This window comes from Eurytemora carolleeae, unplaced genomic scaffold (assembly GCF_000591075.1).
Source record: "Eurytemora carolleeae unplaced genomic scaffold, Eaff_2.0 scaffold472, whole genome shotgun sequence".
In the NCBI taxonomy this organism is placed as follows: domain Eukaryota; kingdom Metazoa; phylum Arthropoda; class Copepoda; order Calanoida; family Temoridae; genus Eurytemora; species Eurytemora carolleeae.
In genome coordinates, this window is record NW_019396392.1 from 138,173 (window position 1) to 166,140 (window position 27,968).

General features: G+C 33.2%; 3 protein-coding genes and 1 long non-coding RNA gene across 4 annotated transcripts; all 4 read left to right on the plus strand.

The window, feature by feature from the left end:
• On the plus strand, positions 1–3,091 carry LOC111702335 (glutamic acid-rich protein). The gene is made up of 4 exons (XM_023473987.1): positions 1–69; positions 171–844; positions 1,789–2,029; positions 2,406–3,091. The coding sequence occupies exons 1-4, from the start codon at positions 8–10 to the stop codon at positions 3,061–3,063; spliced, it is 1,635 nt and encodes a 544-aa protein (XP_023329755.1). The 5' UTR covers positions 1–7; the 3' UTR covers positions 3,064–3,091.
• A 2-nt stretch (positions 3,092–3,093) lies between these two features.
• LOC111702334 (ABC transporter F family member 4) lies at positions 3,094–11,111 on the plus strand. The gene is made up of 11 exons (XM_023473985.1): positions 3,094–3,179; positions 3,475–3,612; positions 4,400–4,468; positions 5,050–5,120; positions 5,414–5,579; positions 5,924–6,078; positions 6,336–6,446; positions 6,645–6,879; positions 7,521–7,597; positions 10,162–10,219; positions 10,296–11,111. The coding sequence occupies exons 1-11, from the start codon at positions 3,097–3,099 to the stop codon at positions 11,059–11,061; spliced, it is 1,929 nt and encodes a 642-aa protein (XP_023329753.1). The 5' UTR covers positions 3,094–3,096; the 3' UTR covers positions 11,062–11,111.
• A 2,265-nt stretch (positions 11,112–13,376) lies between these two features.
• Positions 13,377–14,720, plus strand: LOC111702336 (uncharacterized). Its single transcript, XR_002765388.1, has 3 exons — positions 13,377–13,624; positions 13,881–13,944; positions 14,630–14,720. It is a non-coding gene; the product is annotated as an uncharacterized LOC111702336 (long non-coding RNA).
• Positions 14,721–15,018: 298 nt separating this feature from the next.
• Positions 15,019–27,929, plus strand: LOC111702341 (SET and MYND domain-containing protein 5). The gene is made up of 8 exons (XM_023473991.1): positions 15,019–15,164; positions 18,312–18,439; positions 18,751–18,866; positions 18,978–19,069; positions 24,475–24,583; positions 25,822–25,939; positions 26,834–26,895; positions 27,727–27,929. Exons 1-8 carry the CDS (start codon positions 15,161–15,163, stop codon positions 27,788–27,790), a joined length of 693 nt encoding a protein of 230 aa, XP_023329759.1. The 5' UTR covers positions 15,019–15,160; the 3' UTR covers positions 27,791–27,929.
• Positions 27,930–27,968: the final 39 nt, after the last annotated feature.

Sequence of the window (27,968 nt, forward strand, 5' to 3'; positions counted from 1 at the left end):
ATTTTAGATGCGGGCTTTTATCCGGTTATGTGATCATAAATTTGTGAATGTCAAGATAAAAAAATTCAGGGAAAAAAATATTATTTTGAGTTTCTAGTTTTAATAAGAAAATTGAAAGTATTTAAAAAGTAGAAAAAATTTAGTTTGGTTTAAAATATTTTTCATTAAAGAGAAGAGAACCCAGATTGGAATGATAAACTGCACAAAATAATTTACACCCTGGGGAAGCAAACCCAGGCAAAGAAGATGAAGTTGGATAAAAACAAGATGGGCGCCGGGAAGAAAAAGCCCCCAAAAAAAGATGACAAGGATGAAGAAACCATGAAGGACGAGGAAAATACAGTCAGTGACGATGATGACGAAGAAAACGAACCGCAAGAAGAAAAGGGCGTTAAAAAGGTCAAAAGAAAGAAAACAGAGGAACATACCGAGGTTTCTGACAGTGAAGAAATGGAGGAAGCAGAAGATGACGATCAAGCTGAAAACAAGGACAACGTTGAACACGAAAACGAATATGAAGAAGAGAGTGTCGAAGATGAAGACGAGGGTGTCGAAGAAGACGAAGAAACAAACGTTGAGCAAAACTCCGATGATGACCTTGAATACCTTGAAGCAATGGAAGCTAACTTGAAAAAGGATGACTCTGAATCTGAAAATAACTCAGATGAAGAGTTGTTCATCAGCTCCCTAAAGTCTTCGTTGCTTTCAGTAAATCCTTCCGAATCTTCCAATAAAACAAAACAACAAGAATTGGCGGGAAAATTAGAATCTGCTTCTAGAGATAAGTTTAAAAACGTTGAAAAAAAGAAAGGAAGCTGTCTTGTTAAAGTTTTAAATTTAAAAGGTAAACACATTAAGAATAGTTTAAATTTTTGTTTTTATTAGACGAGGAAAGGACCTTTTTGAAGTGACCTGCCATTTACATTTTACAACGGTACAATTTAACGCTTTGTTGGATCAACAAGTGTTTAATTCTAAAATGTCTTTTATTGTCTCTGATTCACAAATCCACATTCCGCAAGTCAGTTATGCTGAGAAAGAGCAACTGAAAATTATGAATTTTTAGAAAAAAACGATTAAATCTCTTTTCTGCCAAGGCTGCTGTTGTGAAGTGTGCATACAATGCTTTAAATAAAGGGTCCCCTTAAAATTCCTTTTCCAGTCCCTTTAATTTTGCATTTAAATAACGTTTACAATCCCTTTAATTTTGCATTTAAAAAACGTTTACAATTCCTTTAATTTTGTATTTAAATAATGTTTACAATTCCTTTAATTTTGCATTTAAAAAACGTTTACAATTTCTTCAATATTGTTTTTTAATAACGTTTACAATTCCGTTAATTTTGCATTTAAATAACGTTTACAATTCCTTTAATTTTGTATTTAAATAATGTTTACAATTCCTTTAATTTTGCATTTAAATAACGTTTACAATTCCTTTAATTTTGTATTTAAATAACGTTTACAATTCCTTTAATTTTACATTTAAATAACTTTTACAATCCTTTAATTTTGCATTGAAATAACGTTTACAATTCCTTTAATTTTTTATTCAAATTACGTTTACAATTCCTTTAATTTTGCATTTAAATAACGTTTACAATTCCTTTAATTTTGTATTCAAATTACGTTTACAATTCCTTTAATTTTTCATGTAAATAACGTTTACAATTCCTTTAATTATGTATTCAAATTACGTTTACAATTCCTTTAATTTTGCATTTAAATAATGTTTACAATTCCTTTAATTTTGTATTTAAATTACGTTTACAGTCCCTTTAACTTTAGAACCTTTTGAGGATGGTTCCGAAGAAGAAGCAGAATCAGAATCAGATGAGGAAGATGAGGATGAAGATGGGTCCGGAGAAGAGGTGGAAGAAGAGGATGAAGGAAGTGAGGAAGATGAAGACAAAGTTGAAGATAAAGATAAAAAGAAGATTCCAAAGAGATCTTCCTTCTTCCTGGGCGGGGAAAGTGATGAAGAGAACGACGCTGAAGAAGATGAAGATGATGAGACACATATTCGAAGGAAAACATTTTCTTGAGATTTCGGAAGAATTATTTTTTAATATGATTTTTGAAACTTCTAAACTTTAAACTGACCCCCCCCAAATCATTATTTTCCCAAAAGTTATTCAACAATGAATTAAAAAATTTCCAATGTTCTCACGGATTTTTTTTACTGTACTGGAGATAAAATTACGTTGACCAGTGGTAGGCGAAATTTTTTAACAAATAGCTCTGTAAGTTCTAAAATGTAAATTATTTTATAAATCAGTGGTGTTCAAAGTCATTTTGATTTTTATCCCTTTCATTAAATTTCTTTAATATACATACGTCGCAGTAGAAATAATTTAGAATTTACAGCTTACAAAATGAAATTATAATCTCAAGCAAATTTCTAGGGAACACGAGGAGAACACATTTATTGATCCTCGAGAGCGGGCAAATGAACGCGGTGTAGGACGGGGAGGCTCTATAGGCCGGGGAAGCTGGAATGGAGGACAAGGTCGAGGTTTCAATGAGCGAGGTCGAGGTGGGGTTGAGAGAGGACGTGGGAGAGGAGGAAGGGGAAACTTTGAAAAAAGAGGTGGTGGAGGATATGAAAGAGGACGCGGTGGATCTGATAGAGGACGCGGTAGATTTGAAAGAGGACTTGGTAGATCAGACAGAGGACGGGGAAGATTTGAAAGAGGGCGTGGTGGATCAGACAGAGGACGCGGTGGATTTGAACGTGGAGGACGTGGAGGATTTGAGAGAGGCGGCCGAAGAGAACAAAGTAAGACAGAAAATCCGCGAAAACGTAATGTTGAGGAAAGTGAAAATCTACATCCGTCTTGGGCGGCTAAAAAGAAATCAAAACAAGACATTGTCCAGTTCGAGGACAAACGAACCGTTTTTGGGGAATCAGAGACTCCAAAAACTTTTAAAACAGATTCTTCCAAAAGCTTTAAAAACGCAGAGTCTTCTAACAAGGATATGCACCCGTCTTGGGCCGCGAAAAAGAACCAAAAACCTTCAATTTTACCCTTTCAGGGAAAGAAAACTGTTTTTGGAGACTAAAAGTTAAATTTTTAATATGTTTTCAGAATAAAAATGGCGGAAGGGAGTAAACGACTGTATGTCGGAAATCTACATCCGGAAATATCGGAAAAGGAACTGAGGGACAGATTCAACAAGTAGGGTACTTTCATTGATTGGGGAGCAGTATTATCAGAGAAGTCGAATAGTTGATCGTAGTGTTGCTCCATTGATAACAATTATTTTTTTTTGAAATCAACTAAATGTCAAAAACGACTGAACTGGTTGGGTTCAGATGTTTATCGCGGTCAAAGATAAAGGGATTACAAAATGTAAACAACATTTTTCAGATATTGTTTTATCAAAACCCACTCATTTCTCATAGACCGGTTTTAAGGAATGTGAATTCATAGTTATTCTGTTGAACTCATTTGAATTAAAATTTTTTTTTAGGTTTGGAAAGGTTGCTAATGTTGAGATCAAACACAAAACTGACATTGATGGAAACCCGACTCAAACCTTTAGTTTTGTGGATATTCATATGTCGGATAATGACGTCACTGGGTGTATCAGTACACTGGCAAATACAAAGTAAGTACAATTGATTACAAATCATAGTGTCAATAACGGGGTGATAGTACTCAGTACTGACCCTAGNGGGGTATTTAAAAATCCTATAATGTAATCTTTATATATTCTCATTTTAGAACTAAAGAATGCCACAAATGTTCCCTTTCATGTAAATTCCACATATTTGCCCGTGAACAATTTTTAGTAAAGAGGGGTAATATACAACTTTTCTCATTTCCCCAACCTCATCCTCTATATTGTTAAGTGTTCATGAATACTAAGAAAGTCTAATGCTGTTTCAATTGTCTTTATCCAACTCACTGTTTGCTGAAGATTATATTTTATCGCATTATTGCAGCATATTTTACATTAATAAAAAGGGCTTTTTTATTTTATTTTATAGTATTATGATGTTTATAGTATAATATGTATATTGTATTGTATGTACATCGTTTTGACAGAGACTTCACCTTGACTTCTACCGAATGATGGTTTAATGTTTGATTGTGTTTGTTTCTTTCTGCAGGTCAACTTGTTAAGTTCATGATTGATTGTATTCGTAACGATTGAAATTCAATAAAAACGTAGAACAAGAGTTTTTCAGAAATATTTAGATTTTCAAGAAATAAAAAATCCATTAGGCCTTGCTTCGGTCTTGAATTAGTAAAGTGGATAGGTAATTGGACCTGGAAGTAGGACGTCCCTAGACTTGCCAAGAATAGAGTGGGGACACTAAGGTTTCAACCCCCCCCCCTTTTGGTTATTCCTTTGTTAAGCATTGTTTTACTTTTAAATTTTCTATTTCTAGTTGGAAAGGCTACAGCATGAGAATACAGCAGGCTAAGGAGAGCTTTATGTCCAGGCTTGCCAGAGAGAGGTAAATATGCGTTAATAAGAATATATTATCACTTTTTGTTTAAATGAGAGATAAAACAAATATAATGATGTTTGGAGGCGGGTGGTTTTGTTAACTTAAGTAACTTAAACGAAACAATTTGAATAAGGTTAATAAATAAAAGTGAAAAAATACTAAATTCAACTTAAATAATTACACACTTTTCATGTGGTAAAGATATAATTACAGTGTTATTTGGTAAAACAGGGTTTATGTTTTTTTAACACTCTCCCCCCATAGAAATATACATTTTCTTGAAAGTCTTTTTTCTCCTCCCGCTCTTTTGAAAAATTAATTTTTCCTCAGATTTTAGATATGTTGGTCAATAATTGGGGGAAATAAATAAATTTTTGGGTAAAAAGTATCCAAATAGGGGAAACAACTTTTGATGTCCTATTCAATTTTTTTCACCTCTTTCCCTCCCTTCCCCTCTTTCTCTTACCATTTAAGGTCGTTGGTTATAAGAAGGCGAACCTTGAATGTTGATGTCATTTTTGTTGTGGTGAGGAGAAGGGGCTATTTGGGAGAAAAGGCAATCTTCTAAAAATAAAATTTTTGTTAAGGAAAGAAAAGGAGAATCAGGGAACTATGCAGGGAACACCGGGAACTCCAGTTTACAATCCTTTATCTCTAGGAACACACATATCTTATCCCTTAAAAGGTTAAACCATTCAATTTAGATATTTAAACAAGAACTTCCCCTGCATGCTTCTACCGAGTTCCCCAATCAAAATTTGAGGCCCATCGGTCAAGAAGTTCATGAGTTATGATCGATCATAACTCATGAATAAACAGAGATTACTACCTTATATTTATAAAAGATAGAATATAGGTATACATCTTGGTTTTGTTAGTCAGACCGATAATATTTCCTTCATTTTTTAAACTTCTTGTTGATGAAGGTTGCATGACATTGAGTGTGTATAGTTAAATCTCGAATGGAGGGAGACGGAGGTGAACAGAAAAAAAAGGATGAATTGAAAACTGACCGGCCGACGGTGCTGGTTAATAAACCAGAAAGGAAAAGATTTCTCGGCGGAGAGCGGGATCCCCAGGAAGGCGGAAGAAATGCTCCTTCTGGCAACTACACCAGGGGCGGATACTACTTTTTTACGAACAAGTTAGATAGCATTTGTTTAATGATATATCGAATCGAGGAAAAATCGGAGAGGAAAAACTGTCTTCTTTTCTCGCCGAATTTTGACTATTGGAAATTTTTGAAAATTAACTTTTTAATAAGGGGGGGGGGATATTCAGTAAAATATACAGTTAACACCCCAAGTTAAAAAAGAATATTTGAAAAATGGCTGCGAGGAGAACCGACTTCCCTTGCTTAGTAATGCTAAACCCTGTTTAAATATATCATTTGTTATTGTTAACAATAAACTTGTCACAATAAATTTTAGATTTTAATAAAATCTAGTTTTCCGACGTCAGGCTTGGTAGACGGGATTTTAACCAGGAACCAAGGAGCCTGGATCCCAGTGAATCCCGGGATTATTTACCAGGTCGTGGATCGGGATCGGGATCGGGATCGGGATCAGGATACGATCCTCTCAGTATGATCAAACGTCACATGGGCGGTGGCCAAGGTGAGTTTTCTTATTTAACTACTGTATCTTTAAGCACTAAACTAAAGAGATTATTAGTTCCTGGATTAAAAAATAATAACCAAAATAATTCTACAGTTTTTTTTCACGTCAAATGAATTAAAACTTGAAAAATATAAATCTAATTAAAATAGAACATTTTCAAAACACACTGTTTAAATGGGAGGAAAGGGTAGATTTTTCAAGAAGATATATACCCTTTGTACATGTACAAAATATATTAACTATTTTGCTTCTAGTTGTACCCGATGTGGCATCTGAAGCCCCAGTAGGGCCTGGTGTACGAGTAGATGAGGGTTCTGTTAATAACGGGGTTGTTACATTTGACGAGGCAGAGGAGAAGGGGCCAGGTTGGATTTAACTTATAACCAGTTTTGACCAGTTTTGACCATTTTTGGCCAGTTTTGACCAGGTTTTGCCAGTTTTGCCAGTTTTGCCAGTTTAAATTAGTTTTAACCAGTTTTAACTTTTTTAAATAAAAAAATTGTAAAAAATTTGAATTATTTTTGACCCTCTAAAGCAAAAAGCTAATCTTATTTAAATTTCAGCCCGAAAAAGAAAGATTTACCACTCTAGCGACGAGGAAGAAGACGGTGGGAAGGTGAGGACTGAACCTAGGAAGGAGCAGGTCAAGAAGAAGATCAAGAAGGTGGAGAGTGCGGAGGTGAAGGCGAAGAAGAAAGCTGAATTAAAGGAGAAGTGGGAAGCCAAGCAGAAGGAGAAGATGAAGCAGGATGAACTCGAGGCATATAAACAAAATAAGAAAACTAAGAAAGATAACAGGTATATTTTGCAAATATTTACTCGCAAAATATGTGCATCCATATCTAATTTAACATTCAAAAATCTGTGTTTTTATAAATTATAAGTAGATTTAGTTTCATATTTTGTTATTCTTCAATTTTCTTAAAATCCTCCCAACCTCAAACGGATGAAATAGATCCCAAATACATCTAAGACTTATGAATTGAAATTTATAACACTAACTCCTTATATGTAGAAATAGCCTAAAAACTATCATCTTTGAACCTTCTATTCATATCGAAACGAATTAAGGGAAATAATATTTACCCCCTCCTCCCTTTATACCATCCCTGCTCAGGTCAGGTTAAAATAAAAAATCACTTGAGGTTCCTCTTTTTCTGGAAGGAAGGAGGGGGGGGGGACATTAAATATAATCATCTTCTGCCTTGAATATATAGTATGTTACTGGTTCACTAAATGATTTGGCCCGAAGAGAAGCTAGCTTGTACCTGCAGTGAACCGTAAACGCAAAAACAAATTACGTGCAGTCGTCTCTGAAGTCTTTTTCTTTGTGGCAACCATGTACTTATTTTACAGTAAACGTAACTTTACTGTCCCACATAATGAGCTAAACTCCCCGCAACAGAATATTTTGAGAATTGGAAGAATTTTGTTTTCAGTGGTGCTCGATATTATTCAAGCTCAGAAGAGGAAGAAGAAGAGGAAAGTAATGAACCTGAAAAAAATGATAAATTAGGTAAAAATATATTTCTTTACATCTATATATTTATTAATTTATTATGGCAACCCTAAAAACACGAATGGAGTTAGACATCACGCCCGTCAGCACCTTTCCTAGCTGAATGATACCATGTCATGTTTAGGAAAGGCATTCTTCCCTAATTATCCTATTCAGTTTCTTCTGTTGATTTGTCAAAAAAAAACAGTTTTTATTTTTTCAATTTTCAATTTTTCAATTTATTTAAAAAGTTTATAATTGTCACTTAAAATTTGCTTTTCTTTATTGATAGATTGTTATAAACAAAATCAACTGGGGCGAAAAGATTTTTAAAGAATAAAAATTGGTTCTTAAATTATCAGTTTAGTTTTCCTTTCGGCGATTTTCTTCAAACATAGTTGCCCCCTGTTCTTAAATTTAAGATTTGGCGGAAAAACAGCGATTCGCTCCTAAAGTTCTTAATTTTCGGGGGGAACAGTTCTTAAATTTTTAAATCGTTCTTCAAAAATATTTCACCTTAAAAAATTTTTTCGACATTTTGATCATAAGTCCTGTAAAACCTTTAATAACATGATGAAGAAAAAATCTTGTTTTTGTAACTCATCAGTAAAGTTCCTCTTACATTTTATTCAGAGTTCTGATTTCAATCCTCACACCTCTTATTGTATATATGTTTCTTTTTACATTTTAGTAAATCAGGTTCAGAAGATAGATAAGAATTCAATTTATAGATGATAAAAGTGGGGGTTATGAAACATTTTTTAAGTAGGACCCTTTCTTAAAGAAGATAAAATATTGTTTTGTTTAAACCATCTGTACTGTTCCATGTTTACTGTGTGAAGTACAATATTATGTTAACAATTTTTTGAATTTAAGTTGTTGCTTTAATGATATTTTTTAACATATTTAAGATTCATAATATATTCTCTATAGATGTAAAACTTTCAAAGTAACAATTAAAGTTTTTATCCGGGTTGCATTATGGTTCAGGTTTCGGAAAATCACACCAATGAAAGAGAATTTTTGAGATGTCGTAAAAGTAAGATGACTAACGATAGCAGTTGCGACTTTCCTAGCATTAAAAGAAGAAGAGTATCAAAGTATTCAATTATTGGATACAACAAACTCAACAAGTCGAGAAAAAAAAGCTCATCAAAGTAATGTTTGACATCAATAAGAGAGGATTTGAAAAATTTTCAATTTTTTCATATTTTCCCAATTTTTGTATGATTTCAAAAAATGGTCTAAAAATTAAGAATTTTGCGTTTTCAAAAATGTGTTCTTAAAAATCTAAATTTTCGAATATGTTCTTAGTTTTGTTCTAAATTTTGGCAACGTTTTTTAGAAAAATCTTAAATTTAAGAACAGCATTCTTAATGTTTTGGAGGGCAGGGTCATTATTATTATTATTATTATTATTAACAATCAACCTACAGATAAAGTAAAACGACCTGTAGGTTGAAATACAATGAAAACAGGGCTCCTCCACTTGCCCTGGTCTATATGGGATCTAGAGGTTCAGATCTGGCCTGAATTTTTTAAGATTCAGTGTGTATGCCAGTAGGGGGAAAAGGGGGTGCTTCAAAAGCACTTACAGAGTACGGTACACACTTCAGCAGAGTGTGTTAATTTGTTAAATCAGTAATATAGATTATTGACCAGGGGAAGTGGAGCTCAATTACCTGTAGATTACTTAAATTTTATTGGGAGAACTATGGTGTCGTCTTTGCGTCCAGTTCTCATGTGCTCTCTTTTCATTTTACCATACGATTAGTTAAATAAAGTCAGGTGTACTGGAAGGGTTTTGAACCATATAACACTGTTATTTGTAAAAACATGATAATTGTTACATTAAAAATGGCTTGGAATGCATGTTACGAAGGCGGTTCATGGACAGCTGTAAGCCATGTTTCAATCATTTTACCCAGCGTTCTACCCTTTCCCATCAGGGTTTGTCCTGTAGAACCGTCCCCGCCAAGATAAGCTCATAAATCCCGGACATTAGCAATTGGGCCTTTTGCTTTTAATCTCATTCATATATTGAAAATGTATAAATCTCCTCTGAGCTTGGCTATTATTGGGCATTCAAATATAATCTGTGACTCTGGCAATTTAATATGAAGGCCCAATAATTCGCAGTGTGGGTAAACATCATATTTAAATCCATATCGGTTTTTGTACATATTACCCAAATACCAAAGTAATGTTTGACATAATAAAAGAGGATTTAAAATTTTTTTTTCGTCTTTTTTCTATATTTTTCCAATTTTTGTGAGATTTCAAAAAAAGGTTCTCAAAAAAACGCGATTTCAAAAAAACGTTATAAAAATCTTAATATTTGAAAATGTCCTTAATTTTGTTCTTAAATTTCGGCAAAGTTTTTTCAGAAAAATCTTAAAGTTAAGAACAGTGTTGTTATTTTTTTGGAGGGCAGGGTCAACTTTGTTCAAATTAACTTAAAACGTTCACCTATATTTGATAAAAAAAGAAGTTAAAATATTATCACCCTTCATGATAATCAAGTACAAAATTTGTTGTAATCCTTTTTGAATTTTTATTTTTGCATTCTGTTTTTACTTAAGATGGAGCCGCGCCAGAGAAGGCATCCTTATCAATCCTCAAAAAATTTAAATCTTTTAGGTAAAATCTTATTTTTTGTTTCGATAATAATATTGAGTCAATAAATTCTTTACTCATTTTGCGATCTTGTTTTCAGCTCCAGTGTTTGGGCAGATTCAGATCAAGAAGAAGAGGAGGAAGAAGAAGATGAAGAAGAAGATAATATGAAAGAAGAAGAGGAAGATGTGGAAGAGGTTAATGCTGAAGAGGAGCGTGAGCGTAACTACGCAATCCTGAGTCAGGTTGTTGGGAAGAATGTTCAAGAACCTGCTCAGCATAAACCCCGTAGCCTTGGCCTTGACTATATGCCGAGGTTTGATCCTGAAGCCTCGGATCCGGAGGATGCTGCGAAAGATGCTGAAGATACAACGAAGGATGTTGAAGAAACTAGTGTTGAAGCTGGCGCTCCTTCTGTAGAAATATCCAAAAATCTCAAAGAAGCGCTTGGAAAAGGATCTTTCTCCTTCGGTTTCCGTAAATCTGAACCCGAGCAGGAAATAAAACCGGTGAAACCGGAACTCTTTCACCTTGACTCTGATGATGAAACTGAAACTGTTAAAAAAGTGGCGGATTTTTCAGAAACTTTTGGAAACCAGTTACAGGGGAAAATCGACGAAAACGCTGAATCATTTTTTTTTATTCCCGATGACGAACGATTGAAGGAGGGTATACAATTTTTCTTCCACGAGCGCGAAGACTTAGAGAAAGTTCGAGCGGAATACAATGCTAAAAGACCTGAGTTGGCGGCCATATTTAAGAACAAAGCAAGATCTAAAGCACAACTGGATCGGAAAAATATCAAGTCTCGGCCTAAATTCAAGAGGTTTAAGTCGCAACGTGGCAGACCAAATAAGCACCATTAAAATTTGCAACTATTTAGCCATATTTTTTATAATATAAATTGATCCTGTTTCTCAAGTTTAAATTCCTACCACAATATGTATATTTTTGATTTGTTTATTTAAAATTTAATGTAATATCTAACATTAACAATCCAGAAATGAAGTTTCACCGTTCATCATAAGGTAAAATGTGTGAAACGTGAAGCTTTTTTTATATCCATAAAAGAAGATTATTTATGTCGGGCGGAAATCTTTACTCTTGGTGACGTAAAATATGATGACGACGATAATATGATGTTTCCATGGAGAAAAATTAAACTTCAACAAATAATGTTTTTTTTTCTGCACATTTCTAGATGTGAATTCAAATTTTGTTCAAACGCACAAACGATGATCAGAGTATTTTGCAACGTCAGGATACCTCTTGGGGTTTCAGCGCAGGTGGATTTTACTTGCACGCAATTTGCGAGCCATTGCGAGCAATTCCATTCAACTTGCGCTAAAAATGCATTAAACGAACAATTATGCTTAACTGCACTCAGACTTGAGTCTTAACTGCTAAGCGAATTGAATTTAAACATAAATAATAATATACATATAGCAAAAAATCTAATGTTGTTAAGAAATTTCAATTTTAAGCAAACAAAAATTACCGTTTGATTTTCATTAAATGTGAACAAATTAAATCACAAACTAGAAGGATCTTTTCTTTAAGATTATATGAGAAATGCAACAGTGGTTTCCTAAAAACTGTTGAATAACGATCAAACTACAACGAAAATGTTCAATTTAACATTTGGAAACCCTTGGCAAATTTCAACTGACCCTCGAATTTAAAGGTCTGTATAGATAAATTCTGACCATTTCCATTCTTGTATCTGCTGCATAAATTAAAGTTAAAAAAGTTGTGCTGTATGATGGCGGCACGGTTACTGCATAGCGGAGGCTTGGTCTGCATAATTGAGGCTCGGTCTGCCTAGTAACTCTGGGAGGCTCGTGTCTGTTTAACAGAGGCTCACGGCGTCCGGGGGTTCCCTACCTCGTCAGGCTGAATAGGGTTAAGTGGGAAGATAATCTTTACACGTAAAAAATGTTCATAGCCTAATTTTTAGCATTAGGTAAAACTTAAAAGACATGAATGTAAACAAATTTCATTATTTACCCTTGAGCTTTTTTAAAGGATTATGGTAATTTTTATGTGAAAATTCAGACATTTTGGTTGGGGATGCGTTTTCCCTTTTTATTTATTTGTGTGAAATTAGTTTATTTTTAAATCCATTCTTTAAAATCCAAATTAAAGGGCTAGAAGGTGCCTGCTCTCTCCAGATGTACGCCGAATTTTTTAAGGAGGGGGGGGGGTACCCTAAATTTTCGAGGAAAATTAAGCCGCCTCTTCTTTGGCCCATGAGGTAAATTGATTGAAAATCCTAAATTTCAGGGAAAATGTTATTAAATGATGAACGGGGGGGGGGGGGGGGGATATTGACCGGGGAAAGTATTAAAATCATGATTTATAAAAATGATTATAAAGTACATGTGTCTCAGTTCTTTTTTATCCCTTCACTAAGCTACACGGATTTAGATATTAGAGTTCTGTGAATGATCACAGTTTCGAAGCAGGCACTAGCTTTTTGTCTATTATACAGGGTGTTTCAAAATACGTAGGCATTAAATGACACTTAAAAAATTGGAGAAGAGTCTATAACCCTTATTAAAGATAAATGTCATGCAGAAGACAATAGAAGTTGAGATTAGAGGTAATTTTAGAAACATCAAAAAAATCTGAACTTGGATCAGGAGAATTCGATTTTTATTGTGTTAAGTACATGATACTGTATCTAGAGTTATTATCTGTTATTTTTAACAATTAGGATTTTTAGGCTTCAAGGAGGCCTCACAAATATCTGATAAGACTAATAATAATATATTTTAAGATTATATTCTCTTGACTTTTTGCAAAAGATATAAGCCTTAACCATTTTTCTAATTGTTCGATAACTAATGAGTGATTTTGCTTTATTCAGTATTATATTTTCTGTACGAGTCAAATTTTGCATAATTTCATAAAAGAAAATGATGAATAACGCAAGCCTCTTTAGGCCAACATTCTCGAATATAAAAAACCGGATTTTGAATCTTGGATCCGCGGATCTGCATATTTTTCCACTTTCCAGGGATTTTTAGGCGGGAATTATCAAAAGGACAAGCAAAGCTCACCACCATTATCTTTTTCTTTTTTAGATAAAGAAGACTTCTTGCAGTTTGTTTTGTTTTAAAAATTCTTTTACTCAAATATATTTTGCTTTAAAATCAATTTTCCTTCTATATCACTGCAATATATTATTTTAATTATTATTGCTCGGCATCAAACCACTTAAAAAATCATGGTAAAAGACATTTTAAACTTTCACCAACTGTCATATTTCATGGGACACCCTGTACTTAAATTTGTATTGTTCTTCATTAAAGAACAACATGCCTATCGCGCATGTAAAGGCCCCAAACTGTCCTTAATATTTTACAATTTTTAAAAAACTCAGATAAAAAATGTTCAGTTTAACCTGTATACCTAACAAGGGTCTCGGTAAGTAGAAAAAATGGTTAGAATTATTAATATTTCTTGAAGGGAAAATAATTTTTTTTTTGTTTGTTCAATATGTTCATGTATGATATTTAAATTTTAGATTTTAATCTTGTGATTTGTTAGAAAAGAAGATTATTTTTCAAAATGAGAAATAGAGAGGTTTTATGTTCAGACACTTTTTAAGTACTTCTGAGAAAAAGAAAATACTTGTTCAATTTTTAATAACTTTTAGAATGATTGCATTTACCTTGTTCAGGATTGATATCCAATATTCCTATCCCTGCAGGTCAACTCATACTTCAGGAGCCTCCGATTCTCAGGTAGAGTCAACTTGTACTTCAGGAGCCTCCGATTCTCAGATAGGGTCAACTTATACTTCAGGAGCCTCTGATTCTCAGGTATAGGCAACTTTTACTTCAGGAGCCTCCTATTCTCAGGTATAGGCAACTTATACTTCAGGAGCCTCCTATTCTCAAGTAGGGTCAACTTATACTTCATGAGCATCCAATTCTGATGTAGAGTCGACTTATACTGTATGAACCTCCGATTCTCAAGTAGGCTCAACTTATACTGGAGGAGCCTCTGATCTTTAGTTAGGGTCAAATAAAACCTTAGGAGCCTCTCATTCCAAGATAGGTTCAAATTAAATTTAAGGGCCTCCGATTCTCAGGTAGGGTCAGTTTACAAGTTACACTTCAGTAGCCTGCCATTCTTAAGTAAGCTCAGCTTATAATTTTGAACTTCCAATACAGGGTCAGCTTTTACTTTAGAAGCCTCCATTACAAAGGCAGGGTCATCTTGCACGTTTGTAGTCTCATAGTTCAGACGCCCATGCGATTATTAGATAGGGTCTAGTCAGCCATTAAAAGCCTCAAATGTTCTCAGGCAGGGTAAATAAAAGATCAGTATTTCTTGAAAGCGTTCAATTTTGGGAATGCCATTGTATATATATCACTATGGCGTCTGCCAAATAGGAAGGATTTAAAGCTAATCATATCTGTTTAGTGTGATAGCTGTGGATGGAAAGCTAAGTCCGAAGGCTGGTGTGGATCTAGAAAGACAGTACAGCAGATTAAGTGATGACAGGAAAATGCAATTAACAGTTGGTCTGAAATAATAATATTAAACGCTAAAAATTTAGGATAAACTCATAACAAAGGAACTGAGTCATAGCAACTACATGGTGCAAACCTTTGATATTTCAAACTTTGATTGTTTAATATTTGAGAATTCATAGTTTGAAATATCTATACCACATTGGGCTACATAGATATATAGGGATTAGAAAATCTGAGTTTGTGCCTAAGACTCAATTCCTTAAAAGAAATTGTTTGATTACCAATATCTATGTATACGTGTTGGCTAAACCATACTCCCAACATTGAGTTTTTAGATTAACCCATTAGTTCAAATAAATTGGAAAAAATATGTAACTGCAGTCAAATGTTATTGAAGATATTTAAACATTGCTTTGAATAAAGGAGAAAGGTTATTAACAATCTTGCAAACAACTACATTGGAGAGGAATGCCATATCATGGGTAAGTTGACCAAATATAAGGATACTAGCGATTTGGGGCGCTTCGCGCCCATCTTCTATTTTAATTGTGAACATGTTCTTTTTGTATGCATCGTAAAACAAAACAACAAAAATTTCGTGGATTTTCAAAATTTTCAAAAATTTAATGAAAATCGAATTTTGATGGAGACAAATATTTGAAATTTTGATCATTCATAAACCTTCCCTGGGGCCATTTGAGGTCACACACAAAATCTGGGCCTGTTCGGTTCAGCCGTTTTGACGTTTATTGGATACAAACAGACAGACAGACAGACAAACAAACAAACAAACAGACAAGCCAAATTTATATATAGATGATCAGATTATTCCTTAAAAAGTTGAAGAGTGTGTTCATGGTTTTTAGATTGGGCATTATTTAATGCTTTATTTCTAGATCCAATTATTCTTTAATGCTCTATTTGTAGATCAACTTTTTAAAAAAGAAGTGATGTAACAACTGTTTAGTTGTCTAATCTTCATTGCTTGGCGTCAACCTTTGGCGTAAGCTAAGCTGCCAACCACTGCTCTTTATGCCATACTAATCTCTATACATGAGTGATAGAATGAATTTAAAAAAATTAACAAATACAATAGGCAATGCGATTTTAAAGAAATTATGTGTGACGTCTTTGGTAAGGCTGGGCGTTATTCCCGGGTAACGTTAGTTTTTTTTCACGGGAACAAACGGAATGGAACAAAAGATTAAAAAGTATGAATTTACAGGAACGCACGGAATGGTACAAACGATTTTTAAAAAAAGTAGGAACATGTCTGCCCTAGTCATTGGTGTCAATTGTGCCACAGTTCCAATCCGTCTCTACATATTAAAAAAGAATAGACCGAACACATAAAACAGCAATATTTACACTGCAAACTTAAGCATGTGTATTGTGTACATATTTACCAGTGCCACCTAAATTGTACTTGATATTTGATACAGATACACGTTAAACTGGATCTAAGCTTGAAGTAAAACATATCACGGTGTATGTGAGGAAATTGGAACATTTAGTTTTCCTTTCAAAAGAAGAAAGAATTCATCACCATGTTCAAAGAAGTATTAGCTGCATCTTCTTTCACATTTCCTAGGTCTTGCATCCGAAGAAATGGCATCAACTTCAAGTATCCTGAGGGACAGTTGATTTGTTTTACAGATGGCAGTTTAGAAGCATATGCTTGTGCTGTTTATCTCAGGTTCAAGACTGCTGAAGAGCGCATCTACTGCAACTTACTCACTAGTGGAGTAAAAACTGTAGGAGTTAGAAAACTGACTGCACCAAGGACTAAGCTTCTAGGTGTTGTCCTGGGAGTCCAGGTAACCAGCAGTGTTATCAGTAAAATAAGTGCCTTGGTATACATCCATCAAGCTCTCTTCTTAAGATGTGGAATAACCTGCCTCTTGACTTAAAAAGAAGCAACTCTCTAAGTATATTTAAAAATAGACTACTAAATTCTCTTTTTGAAAATTATAGGACAATGTGTTATAAACAGAATTGCTATTCATGTAAAACTAATTAGATATGTTTTAATATGCTTTGATATTTGTTGTGTACATGTCTGAAAATTACTTTAAACTCTAGTTATTCGAATTTATGTATAAACTATTTTGCATATGATAAATTCGCACCCTGATCTCTAATCGTTCTCCTTAAATCTATTTAATTGAAATATTTTGTTATTATTACTAACATTAGGTGGAAAAAATAATCAAAACAGCCAAGAGCTATTTTCCACCTAATTGCTTTATACTTGTACTGTTAATATAATCATCAATTTTGTGATTGTAAACTCTATCTGTATACAGATACATTTATTTTAGCAATAAACGTTATCTTATCTTATCTTATCTTATCATTAAACAAACACTATTTCTCTCTGACTCTCGCATAGTCCTGGGACAGCTGAAGCATGTATTAGGCTGGTTTGAGAAGTTTGTTGGATCCATATTGGATTTTATCCAAAGGAATTCCAAAGGTTCTGTTTGGAAGTGGATACCTGGAGACTTGAATCCAGCTGATCTTCCAACTAGAGCAAACTCAAATATGGAGGAAATACAGAGCAAAAAATGGTTACATGGTGGGTTTTTACTAGAGGAGGAACACTGGCCAGTAAAGGATGTTTCCAACTTTGATAAGTTACCTGGAATGGATAACTCCATTTTTCAAGCCAACATGCTGGTTATACAATGGAGGACACTCTCCAGATTGACTCATTACAGCATTGAGCATGATAACAATAATGACATCTCTGATCATGATGATGACATTGATGATTATGATAATGATGATATCGACATGCCAGATAACAATGATCTTGTGTTCCCAAACAAACCACAGAGAGCAAAACTCCTTTAAAAATTTGTTGCGGACGAAAATCAGAAAATTGTGGACTTCAAAAGTTTTGATAAGAAAAAACATCCCTGAATTTTATGATGTGTATATTGGTGTAAATAATAATTTTATTATTCTTTTGGGTTCAGGAATTTGATTTAAACGAAAGAATTTATTTTAGCTATGATTTACTCAGCTGTCAGAAAAACAAAAAAGGCCTAAATCATAGAGCGAATGTACATGTGTGCTACATTCGCAGCACAGATGTGTATTTAATCTAGATATTTAGTACTCTTAAAACTTTGTCCAGAATTGTGTCAGTCCAGGTACAACTTGTAAGTTGTAAATGTCAACCAGGACACACACTCTTCAGCAATCAATGTCAAACCAATGGACACAATCTTATCGGCTCTGAATTTCACACAGGGACACAAGCGTAGCTATCAAACAAGCTCTTAAGCGATCAATGCCAAACCAATAATCTGTAAACCTTAAATAATCTCCAGATTGTTTGCATACGTGTATGCATATTTATTAACTTGAATATCTTATCTATTTTGTATATTTCAGTTATGAGTGTTTTTGATTTAACAAATAAACATCTACAGAAACTAACTCATTATATTGACAAGTCTACCCAGACAAAGCTTGTTGGATGCGTTATATTGAAGGAACCCTGAAACTGCTTCGTTTCAATACATACATACATAAAACATACCGTTTACCATAGTGTAAAACCAGGATTGCTCTCTATAGTCTATCTACGTAATAAAGATAATATCTGAAATTAATCTAAGGAATATTTAAAACCAATGCGATGGTAATCTCTAACGACAAGTCCTGTCTGTTCCCCCTGGTGTGCCGGGCTAACCATGCTTGTGTTCCAAACTGTACATATATCTGGGACGATGAAACTGGTTTGCAGGTATTTGAACCAGGGTTGTTTCAACATTTTTATCCAGGGAAGATTTTCCCTTTTTGGCTTGTAACCCCCTGAGAACCAAAGTTGCCATCTTCTCAAAAGGGGGGGGGAGGGGGGGGGAGGCAGCCTCATAGCCTCCAAACAAGTAAATTTAAAAAACAATCAGTTGTATTTAAATTTCAACAGAGATCAAGCCTTTCTAATCTGATATTTTGTAAAGGTCAACTATATATTGTGATAAATGTGTAAATGGCATTACAACGTAATTGCTGTTTTGCTCATAAAGAATGTATTGGACACCATTCCTGTTGTAGAACCTGTATGCTTGTGACAATATCCTTCCTGGGGAGGAGTTGACCGTCAGCTATCTTCCTGACAACATGGTGGAGGGAAGAACTAGTCGAAGAGGCATGCTAAGAGCATTATATAGGTATATCCTCATTCTCATAGATATTTTGCTTGTTGGTTTGTCTGGTTGTTTGTTTTCAGTGTTTTGTTTAATTGTTTAAAATAATCAACCCTGTTGTATGTTATGTCCTAGGTTTGACTGTATCTGTGAACTGTGCAGTAATGACTGTGGAATAATGTTTGAGCAGGATGAGAGGGATAGAGTAAAAGCAAAAATGCTCATAGGTATTTACTGGTTCTTTTGATGTACAGCAAGGTTTTAAACTTTCATTCTTCTGTGTCAAACTTTTCTATTTTACGGTGTTACCTTGTATTAACCTTGTTCTACTGTGTTTAGACCTTGTATAAACCTTGTATTCTACTGTGCTTAGACATTGTATACACCTTGCATTCTACTGTGTTTAGACCTTCTATAGATCTTGTATTCTACTGTGCTTAAAACTTGTAAAAAACCTTGTTCTACTGTGTTTAGACCTTGAATAAAACTTGTATTCTAATGTGCTAAGACCTTGTATACACCTTGTATTCTACTGTGTTTAGACCTTGTAAAGATCTTGTAATCTACTGTGTTTATACCTTGTATAGACCTTGTATTCTACTGTGTTTAGACCTTGTATATACCTTGTATTCTACTGTGTTTAGACCTTGTATAGACCTTGTATTATACTGTGTTTAGACCTTGTTTAGACCTTTATTCTACTGTGTTTAGACCTTGTATAGACCTTGTATTATACTGTGTTCAGCCTAATTTTATAAACCTTGCATTTTACTGTGTTTAGACCTTGTATAGTCATTGTATTCTACTGTGTTAAGAACTTATATAAATCTTGTATTCTACTGTGTTTAGACCTTGTATAGACCTTGTATTCTACTGTGTTTAGACCTTGTATAAACCTTGTAGTCTACTGTGTTTAGACCTTGTATAATAAACCTTGTATTCTACCGTGTTTAGACCTTTTATAAACCTTGTATTCTACTGTGTTAAGACTTTGTATAGATTTTGTATTTTACTGTGATTAGACCTTGTATAGACCTTGTATTCTACTGTGTTTAGACCTTGTATAGACCTTGTATTCTACTGTGTTTAGACCTTGTATAAATCTTGTATTCTACTGTGTTTAGACCTTGTATATACCTTGCATTCTACTGTGTTTAGACCTTGTATAGACCTTGTATTATACTGTGTTTAGACCTTGTAAAACCTTGCATTCTACTGTGTTTAGACCTTGTATAGACCTTGTATTCTACTGTGTTTAGACCTTGTATAAATCTTGTATTCTACTGTGCTTAGACCTTGTATAGATCTTGTATTCTACTGTGTTTAGACCTTGTATATACCTTGCATTCTACTGTGTTAAGACTTCGTATAAACCTTGCATTCTACTGTGTTTATACTTCCTATAAACCTTGCATTCTACTGTGTTTAGACTTCCTATAAACTTTATAGTCTACTGTGTTAAGACCTTGTATAGACCTTGCATTTTACTGTATTTAGACCTTGTATAAACCTTGTATTTTACTGTGCTTACTGCTTAAACTTAAATAGACCTTGAATTTTACTGTGCTTACTGCTTAAACTTGTATAAACCTTGTATTTTCTGTGCTTACTGCTTAAACTTGTATAAACCTTGTATTTTACTGTGCTTACTGCTTAAACTTCTATAGACCTTGAATTCTACTGTGCTTACTGCTTAAACTTGTATAAACCTTGTATTTTACTGTGCTTACTGCTTAAACTTGTATAAACCTTGTATTTTACTGTGCTTACTGCTTAAACTTCTATTGACCTTGAATTTTACTGTGCTTACTGCTTAAACTTGTATAAACCTTTTATTTTACTGTGCTTACTGCTTAAACTTGTATAAACCTTGTATTTTACTGTGCTTACTGCTTAAACTTGTATAGACCTTGTATTTTACTTTGTTTACTGCTTAAACTTGTATAAACCTTGTATTTTACTGTGCTTACTGCTTAAACTTGTATAAACCTTGTATTTTACTGTGCTTACTGATTAAACTTGTATAGACCTTGTATTTTACTGTGCTTACTGCTTAAACTTGTATAAACCTTTTATTTTACTGTGCTTACTGCTTAAACTTGTATAAACCTTGTATTTTACTGTGCTTACTGCTTAAACTTGTATAGACCTTGTATTTTACTGTGCTTACTGCTTAAACTTCTATTGACCTTGAATTTTACTGTGCTTACTGCTTAAACTTGTATAAACCTTTTATTTTACTGTGCTTACTGCTTAAACTTGTATAAACCTTGTATTTTACTGTGCTTACTGCTTAAACTTGTATAGACCTTGTATTTTACTTTGTTTACTGCTTAAACTTGTATAAACCTTGTATTTTACTGTGCTTACTGCTTAAACTTGTATAAACCTTGTATTTTACTGTGCTTACTGATTAAACTTGTATAGACCTTGTATTTTACTGTGTTTACTGCTTAAACTTGTATAAACCTTGTATTTTACTGTGCTTACTGCATAAACTTGTATAGACCTTGTATTTTACTGTGTTAACTGCTTAAACTTGTATAGACCTTGTATTTTACTGTGCTTACTGCTTAAACTTGTATAAACCTTGTATTTTACTGTGCTTACTGCTTAAACTTGTATAAACCTTGTATTTTACTGTGTTTGCTAGCGACCCTCTAGTGAAACTAAATTCCTAAAGATATTTTTTTTTATCTGAGTAAAAATGAAAAAGATATCGTCGTTTTTCTTTCTTAAATCTATATAAATTTGTTAATTTCCTCGGTGAATAAAGCTGCAAGTCACGTTATTAGAGAAGCCGCAGCAGAAAGAAAGGGTCACTCGAAAATACGTCAACATTCCCTTTAATTCCTTTAGATTTTCATCTACTAATGAGAAATAAGTTTTCTTTATGGATTTTGTAGAGAGAGAAGTTCTCATCAAGATTTCAAATTAAGTTTATCCGAGAAATGAATTATAGACATCACAACATTTCTGTCATTAATCTCGGGCCATTAATTATTTTAAAAATCTAAAACTCTAGGACTGGGCATCATTTTCTTTTTATACAGTGATAACCAGAAAACTCTGAACTAGTACGACGACTTTGAGAATCAAGTTTTAACTTAAAAAAGTGCAATGACCATAAAATGCAGCAATTGTGCAGTGTAAACAGTCCAATTTCACAAAATAAGTGATTCTATAAGTGTCTAGTAAAAGTTTTTTCTTTGTATCACCATCAAATACAATTAAGTATTGCTATAATGTCGTCTTACTATTCCATTGTTTTCTGGTTATCATTGTAAAATAAGTTCATTTTAAAATTTAAATTCCGTTTTCTTCAGGGTTAACCAAAAATAGATGAGACTTTAGGGACAAATATATGGTTACATGCAACATGAAACAAGTAATGTAGTGAATCAATTATACCAACTTATTTAAGACAAATTACCAAATTCCACCTTCAAATAGTTAACATGTCATAAGTTTTAGGTCATCATTAAAGTCTCATTCGTGGTGGGCAAATAGATTATCAAGCACAATAGGTGGCAACAGAGAAATGAACCAATTATACACGACGTCACAAGTGTCAAATATAACAAGAAAAATGAAATTTTCTCACATTGGTTGACATGTTTTTCAAGATTAAATAAAAAAGTGTAAAAGCAGAAAATAAAGAATACATTTAATTGCAAGGCAAGAAAAAAATGATCGCATTCACATTGCATAATTGTAAGATCAGATTCGCACACGATAAGGATCGCGTACAGTTGAAGTATCTCGTGCGATATCACAATTTTATTAATGAAGCTCGACTTCAAATTGAATGACAGCTTGCTTAAGTTTAAAATAAAGAATCTTGCAGAATGTTCACATCAAAGGCGCTGAGATAAATTTTAATAGAAATATCATGGCTTAGTCTTAAGATTAAACGATTGTGTTCAATTTTCAGATTAAAGAATTACGCAAAATATTTAGTTAACTAAAAAACCTAAAAAAATGTATTGAAATATGTTATAGTTATAAATGTTTTACATTCTAGTTGTTACTTCATTTAAAACCCAAAATTAAAAAGTAAACTAACACTTTTTCAGTCTTTAAGGTTGACTTTTTTAAACTGATTATTCAGGAAAACTCCTTGATTTTTAGAAAACCCCCAGGCCTAATAATTTCTCTAAGTACATTGAAATACATTAGCAGGAATTTAAATAAATTGGCTTACAAGTAAATCTCTCTTCGGAAAAAAACGTTGGAAGGGGGGGGGGCTTTAATTTAAAAAATCATTTGAATTTTTAATTATCTCCAACAAAATTTGTATTTAAACGGTGAACCCTCATTGAACTGAATCTACACATTTTTAATTGATATTTAGGAGAATTAATTATTCTGGACATATTACGGTATTTGCGGTCAACTTTAATATCTGAACCTTATCAAACCTAATCTGTACTTTACAAGATTTATTCGGGGTTTTCCTTTCATAGGGTCCAGAAACACAGGATGTCCCAATAAATCATGGGAATTAATAAATTTAGATTTTTAACATTTTATTTACAGTTCTTGCAAGTTACAATGACAAGTATTTTTTTGTATTTTTTGTACAATGTTTTCAAACGTCAGAAGTCAGAACAAACATTCATCTGCCCTTTTTTGTATTTTACTGGACATTTTGATGAAGAATGAACTTTTTTAATGTAGATATATTCCTGTGTAATATATATTTCTGTACTTTCCCTTCTTAAAGTACGCTTCTCCATGTTTTATGCAAACGTCTGGATTTTCTGAATGAACTCGCACATTTTTCAAATCAAGGTTTTTGCGAGTTCTATTTCTGGTTAGTTTTAAACATCAATATTATCTAAATATAAATTTGTTTGTTTGTTTCCTATAAACGTCATCACGTCCGAACTAATCAGACTCAAAAGTTTTGGAGCAACTGACATGACCGAGAAAGGGTTTATTGATGACTAAAAATAAGAAAAAAATGTGGAGATGAATTAATTTTAAAAATGTACCAATTTGTCAGAAAAATTCTCTTCCAAATTTTTTTTATCGGTAAACGATGAATAAAATGGCGACTGCAAAGCAATAATTCAAGATATATATGTAAAGATATTTTAGCATTCAACAATTTAAGGGTTATAATATTTCTGACTACTAAGTAAAAATATTTCTGACTACAGGATTATAATATTTTATGATTGTATGGGCTTTATATTCCTGATTGCATGGGCTTTATATTCCTGATTGCATGGGCTTTATGTTCCAGATTGCATGGGGCTATAATATTGCTGGTTGCATGGGCTTTATACTCCTGATTGCAGGGCTACAATATTCCTGATTGCAGGGCTATAATAATCCTGATTGCAGGGCTGTAATATTTCTGATTACATGGTTACAATATTCCCAATTACAGGGCTATAATATTTTTGATTGCAGGGCTACAATATTCCTGATTGCAGGGCTATAATAATCCTGATTGCAGGGCTGTAATATTTCTGATTACATGGTTACAATATTCCCAATTACAGGGCTATAATATTTTTGATTGCAGGGCTATCTAATATTTCTAATTGCAGGGCTATCTAATATTTCTTATTGCAGGGCATTGATATTCCTGAATGCTGGGCAATAATATTTCTAATTGCAGAGGTGGTAAACAAGACTGCGGAGACAATGGATTGTTCTTTGGGGGGAGATGTACACAAGCTTATGTACAGCAAAACTTGTAAACAACTGTACAAGCATCTCAGTAGCATGTAGGCGTTTTGTTAATAACACTTTTTTCTAAAAAAAAAACTGAGTTAGGTTGCAAAAGGTAATGCTGCACTATTTTAGTTTTGTTTTTTTAATTATATTTACTATTATTATCTTTTTATTTTTAACTGCATACACATAATCTTCTTTCTATGTCAATGGATTTTTAAGTCAAGCAATTTGCATTTTTTAAATCATTATAATATTCAGTGCTTTGGCATTGCTTTTTTTGGAAAAGGTATTGTTAATGGGTGGACCTTAATTTTTTGCTAATTTTTTTTGTAGCGCAAAAAAATTAGGAATGCAATAGTTCCTGGCGCCTCTGTTTCTGTTTTCTGCCTACTGTCTCAAATCAAGAACCAAATTTAAAACGTGTTAATTGAGCAAATCTGACCCTATTCCTCCGTCTTCTCCAAACCCAGTCCCACGACGTATCAATTCAGTTCTAATAAATACCACAGTAAACTGCCAGGAGACCAACCTGAAAACAGCTCTGCTATGCCTGCTCTCCTTCCGTTGATAATAAATATTAATCATATAGATATGTAATTTTTATGCACAAACTGTCATATTTTCAACGGAAAAATAAATTATTAGATTAGATTAGATCTTAAAGCATACAATTTTACTTATTTAAACCGTTTGTGAAAATGAAAGAGGGAAATTGACATGAATTAAATTCGAAATTCATGGCTACAAATTTTCTTCTATCTTTACGTCTAGAATAAGGAAAATGTTAACAACACTCAGTTTCTTGCAGGGGAGAAGTCGTGTGAATTCCCAGAGTTTCAATATGGCAGTCAGAAATTTTAATGAATTTCAAACTGATCCTTTATTTTGGCATTAAAAGTTCTAATAGAATTCTAGTCACTTTTATTATAGTAAAGTAACTATAGTTACTGTTTGTCCAAGGGGGGGCTTAACTTTTTTTCCTTTTACGGGGGGGGGGGGGGGCTCATCACCAGTTGTGGTCTGAAAACCCCATAACTGGGAACCTTAGATTTAGCAGACTCTGGGGGTGGGGCTGAGCTTCCAATCCATAGCCCATCCTGTGTACGCCTCTGCTCAAGGCTTTTGAAGTTAGCCATGTTTGGCCATTTTTTTACAAGATTTTTTTTTCAAATGACCCTTGAGGAAAAGTAATTTATGAAATTTTTTTTTAGTTATGAGATTTCACTTTTTGGCAAGAGGCCTAGTATTTACATTAAAAAGTTATTGTTAAAGAATTGTTCACTTTTAGGAGAATTCATCCAACCTTAGAGTACCTGGTTTTAAACTGTTTGTTCTCCATCTCTATTCTACTCCTCGACCAAGAACAGGCAATTCAGTACGCAGAGAGGGCCAGCTGTTTATCTAAGGTAATACAACTTTTACCTTCAAGTAAATCAGCTTAGTATCTAAGGTAATACAACTGTTACCTTCAAGTAAATCAGCTTAGTATCTAAGGTAATACAACTTTTACCTTCAAGTAAATCAGCTGTTTATCAAAGGTATTACAACTTTTACTTTTAAGTAAATCAGCTTAGTATCTAAGGTAATACAACTTTTACCTTCAAGTAAATCAACTGTTTATCAAAGGTATTACAACTGTTACCTTCAAGTAAATCAACTGTTTATCAAAGGTAATACAACTTTTACCTTCAAGTAAATCAGCTGTTTATCAAAGGTATTACCTTCAAGTAAATCAGCTGTTTATCAAAGGTATTACAACTCTTACCTTCAAGTAAATCAGCTTATTATCTAAGGTAATACAACTGTTACCTTCAAGTAAATTAGCTGTTCATCAAAGATAATACAGCTTAACCCTTGAAGTAAATCAGCTGTTTATCAAAGATAAGACAGTTGTTCCCTTCAAGTAAATCAGCTGATTTTCATAGGTAAGACAGGTGTTCCCTTCAAGTAAATCAGCTGTTAATCAAAGGTTAGACAGTTGTTCCCTTCAAGTAAATCAGCTGTTTATCAAAGGTAAAACAGTTGTTCCCTTCAAGTAAATCAGCTGTCCATCAAGGTGAAGCAGCTGTTTCTTAGAAGAAATCAGCTGTTTAACAAAGTTAGACATCTTTAATTATCAACAAAGAAAGCTGATTTTTCTTCAGACAAACCAGCTCTATTTTCAAGGTGAGACAGCTGTTTTTTTAAAACAGATAGACAAGCCATTTTTTTAAAAGTTATACAGTGGAGAAAAAAAAATTTCCTATAAAATTCAATAAATTGTTTGATTAAATGTTCTTTGTATGTTAATTTATATCTAGAAGCTTACTGGGGGTACAAGCAGTAACACAAAGGACTGGGAGCTGACATGTACAACAATCAAGTAAACATATTATTTCACTTTTAGAACTTATCTTTACATATAAAGGCACGGAGTCTCTCAGCTCAAAAATATGCGGGCTACTTGTCTTTATATATTTAAGAAAAAAAAATGATATTGCCTCAGGAGCGATTGCATACAGTGATAACCAGAAAACTCTGGAATTGGAAGACTACTTTGGGAATCAAGTTTTAATTTTAAAAGTCTAGTGAGCATGAGAGACAGTAATTGTGCAGTGTAAACAGACCCATTTACTAAATTAGTGATTTGAGAAGTGAAGTAAAACTATTTGCTTTGTAACAACATCAAATTGCACAGTATTGCTATAATTTCGTCTTCTTATTCCATTGTTTTCTGGTTTTCACTGTATCTCTTGTTGACATGCTAATAGAGTAAACATACGGATAGGATATGCGATTTAAATACATCTCAACTACAAAAAAAAGTTATATTAGGTAAGCAAGTGCTCCCGTTGCAATATCATAAACTTGGAAAGGAAAATTGTTGTCCAAAGACTGTTGTTTCACTGTTATGGCATGTTTATGTATTAATGGCACTTTTGTAAAGTTCAATTTATTACAGTGAATTTTTATAGTGAAAACGTTTATTGAATAAAATCATATTTTAGAAAACAATTTCTTGCAATTTGGTAGTTTTAAGAAACATTTGTCAACATATCCTTTCACTTTCTAGGCCTTTTACTAGTCATTTTTTGCTCTAAATTACAAGTGCATTTTTATATATTTTCACAGATTTAGAATCAACAGATGAATTAGTTTAAGCAAACAAATGATCATGCAAATGATCACTGAATGCATTATTAAAATATTTCAGAGATCAGTTTGAAGATCTTGAGATCCTGCAGTCTGCTGTAAACTCATGGTGCTTCATCATTTAGCCCTCAGCAGAAGATAACTTAAAGAGAGAAATTGACAAGGAATAAATTTGAGCGGAAACCTCAATTATTTGAATAAGAACTAGGATTAATTACAAACTAATATTTTCTTATTATTACATATATATATTCTTTGATGATTTATTGCAAAGTGATTTTATTATAACTAATCAGTCCTTGA

Bases quoted from the DNA above. Each gene is read 5' to 3' on its own strand.
- LOC111702335 (XM_023473987.1), top strand. From the start codon at position 8: ATGCGGGCTTTTATCCGGTTATGTGATCATAAATTTGTGAATGTCAAG. The intron at 845-1,788 runs GTAAACACATTA...CTTTAACTTTAG, and splicing joins TAAAGTTTTAAATTTAAAAG to AACCTTTTGAGGATGGTTCC. The intron at 2,030-2,405 runs GAAAACATTTTC...GCAAATTTCTAG, and splicing joins GATGAGACACATATTCGAAG to GGAACACGAGGAGAACACAT.
- LOC111702334 (XM_023473985.1), top strand. From the start codon at position 3,097: ATGGCGGAAGGGAGTAAACGACTGTATGTCGGAAATCTACATCCGGAA. The intron at 6,079-6,335 runs GTGAGTTTTCTT...TTTTGCTTCTAG, and splicing joins TCACATGGGCGGTGGCCAAG to TTGTACCCGATGTGGCATCT. The intron at 6,880-7,520 runs GTATATTTTGCA...TTTTGTTTTCAG, and splicing joins AAAACTAAGAAAGATAACAG to TGGTGCTCGATATTATTCAA.
- LOC111702341 (XM_023473991.1), top strand. The intron at 18,440-18,750 runs GTATTTGAACCA...TTCCTGTTGTAG, and splicing joins ACGATGAAACTGGTTTGCAG to AACCTGTATGCTTGTGACAA. The intron at 19,070-24,474 runs GTATTTACTGGT...TTCTAATTGCAG, and splicing joins AAAAGCAAAAATGCTCATAG to AGGTGGTAAACAAGACTGCG.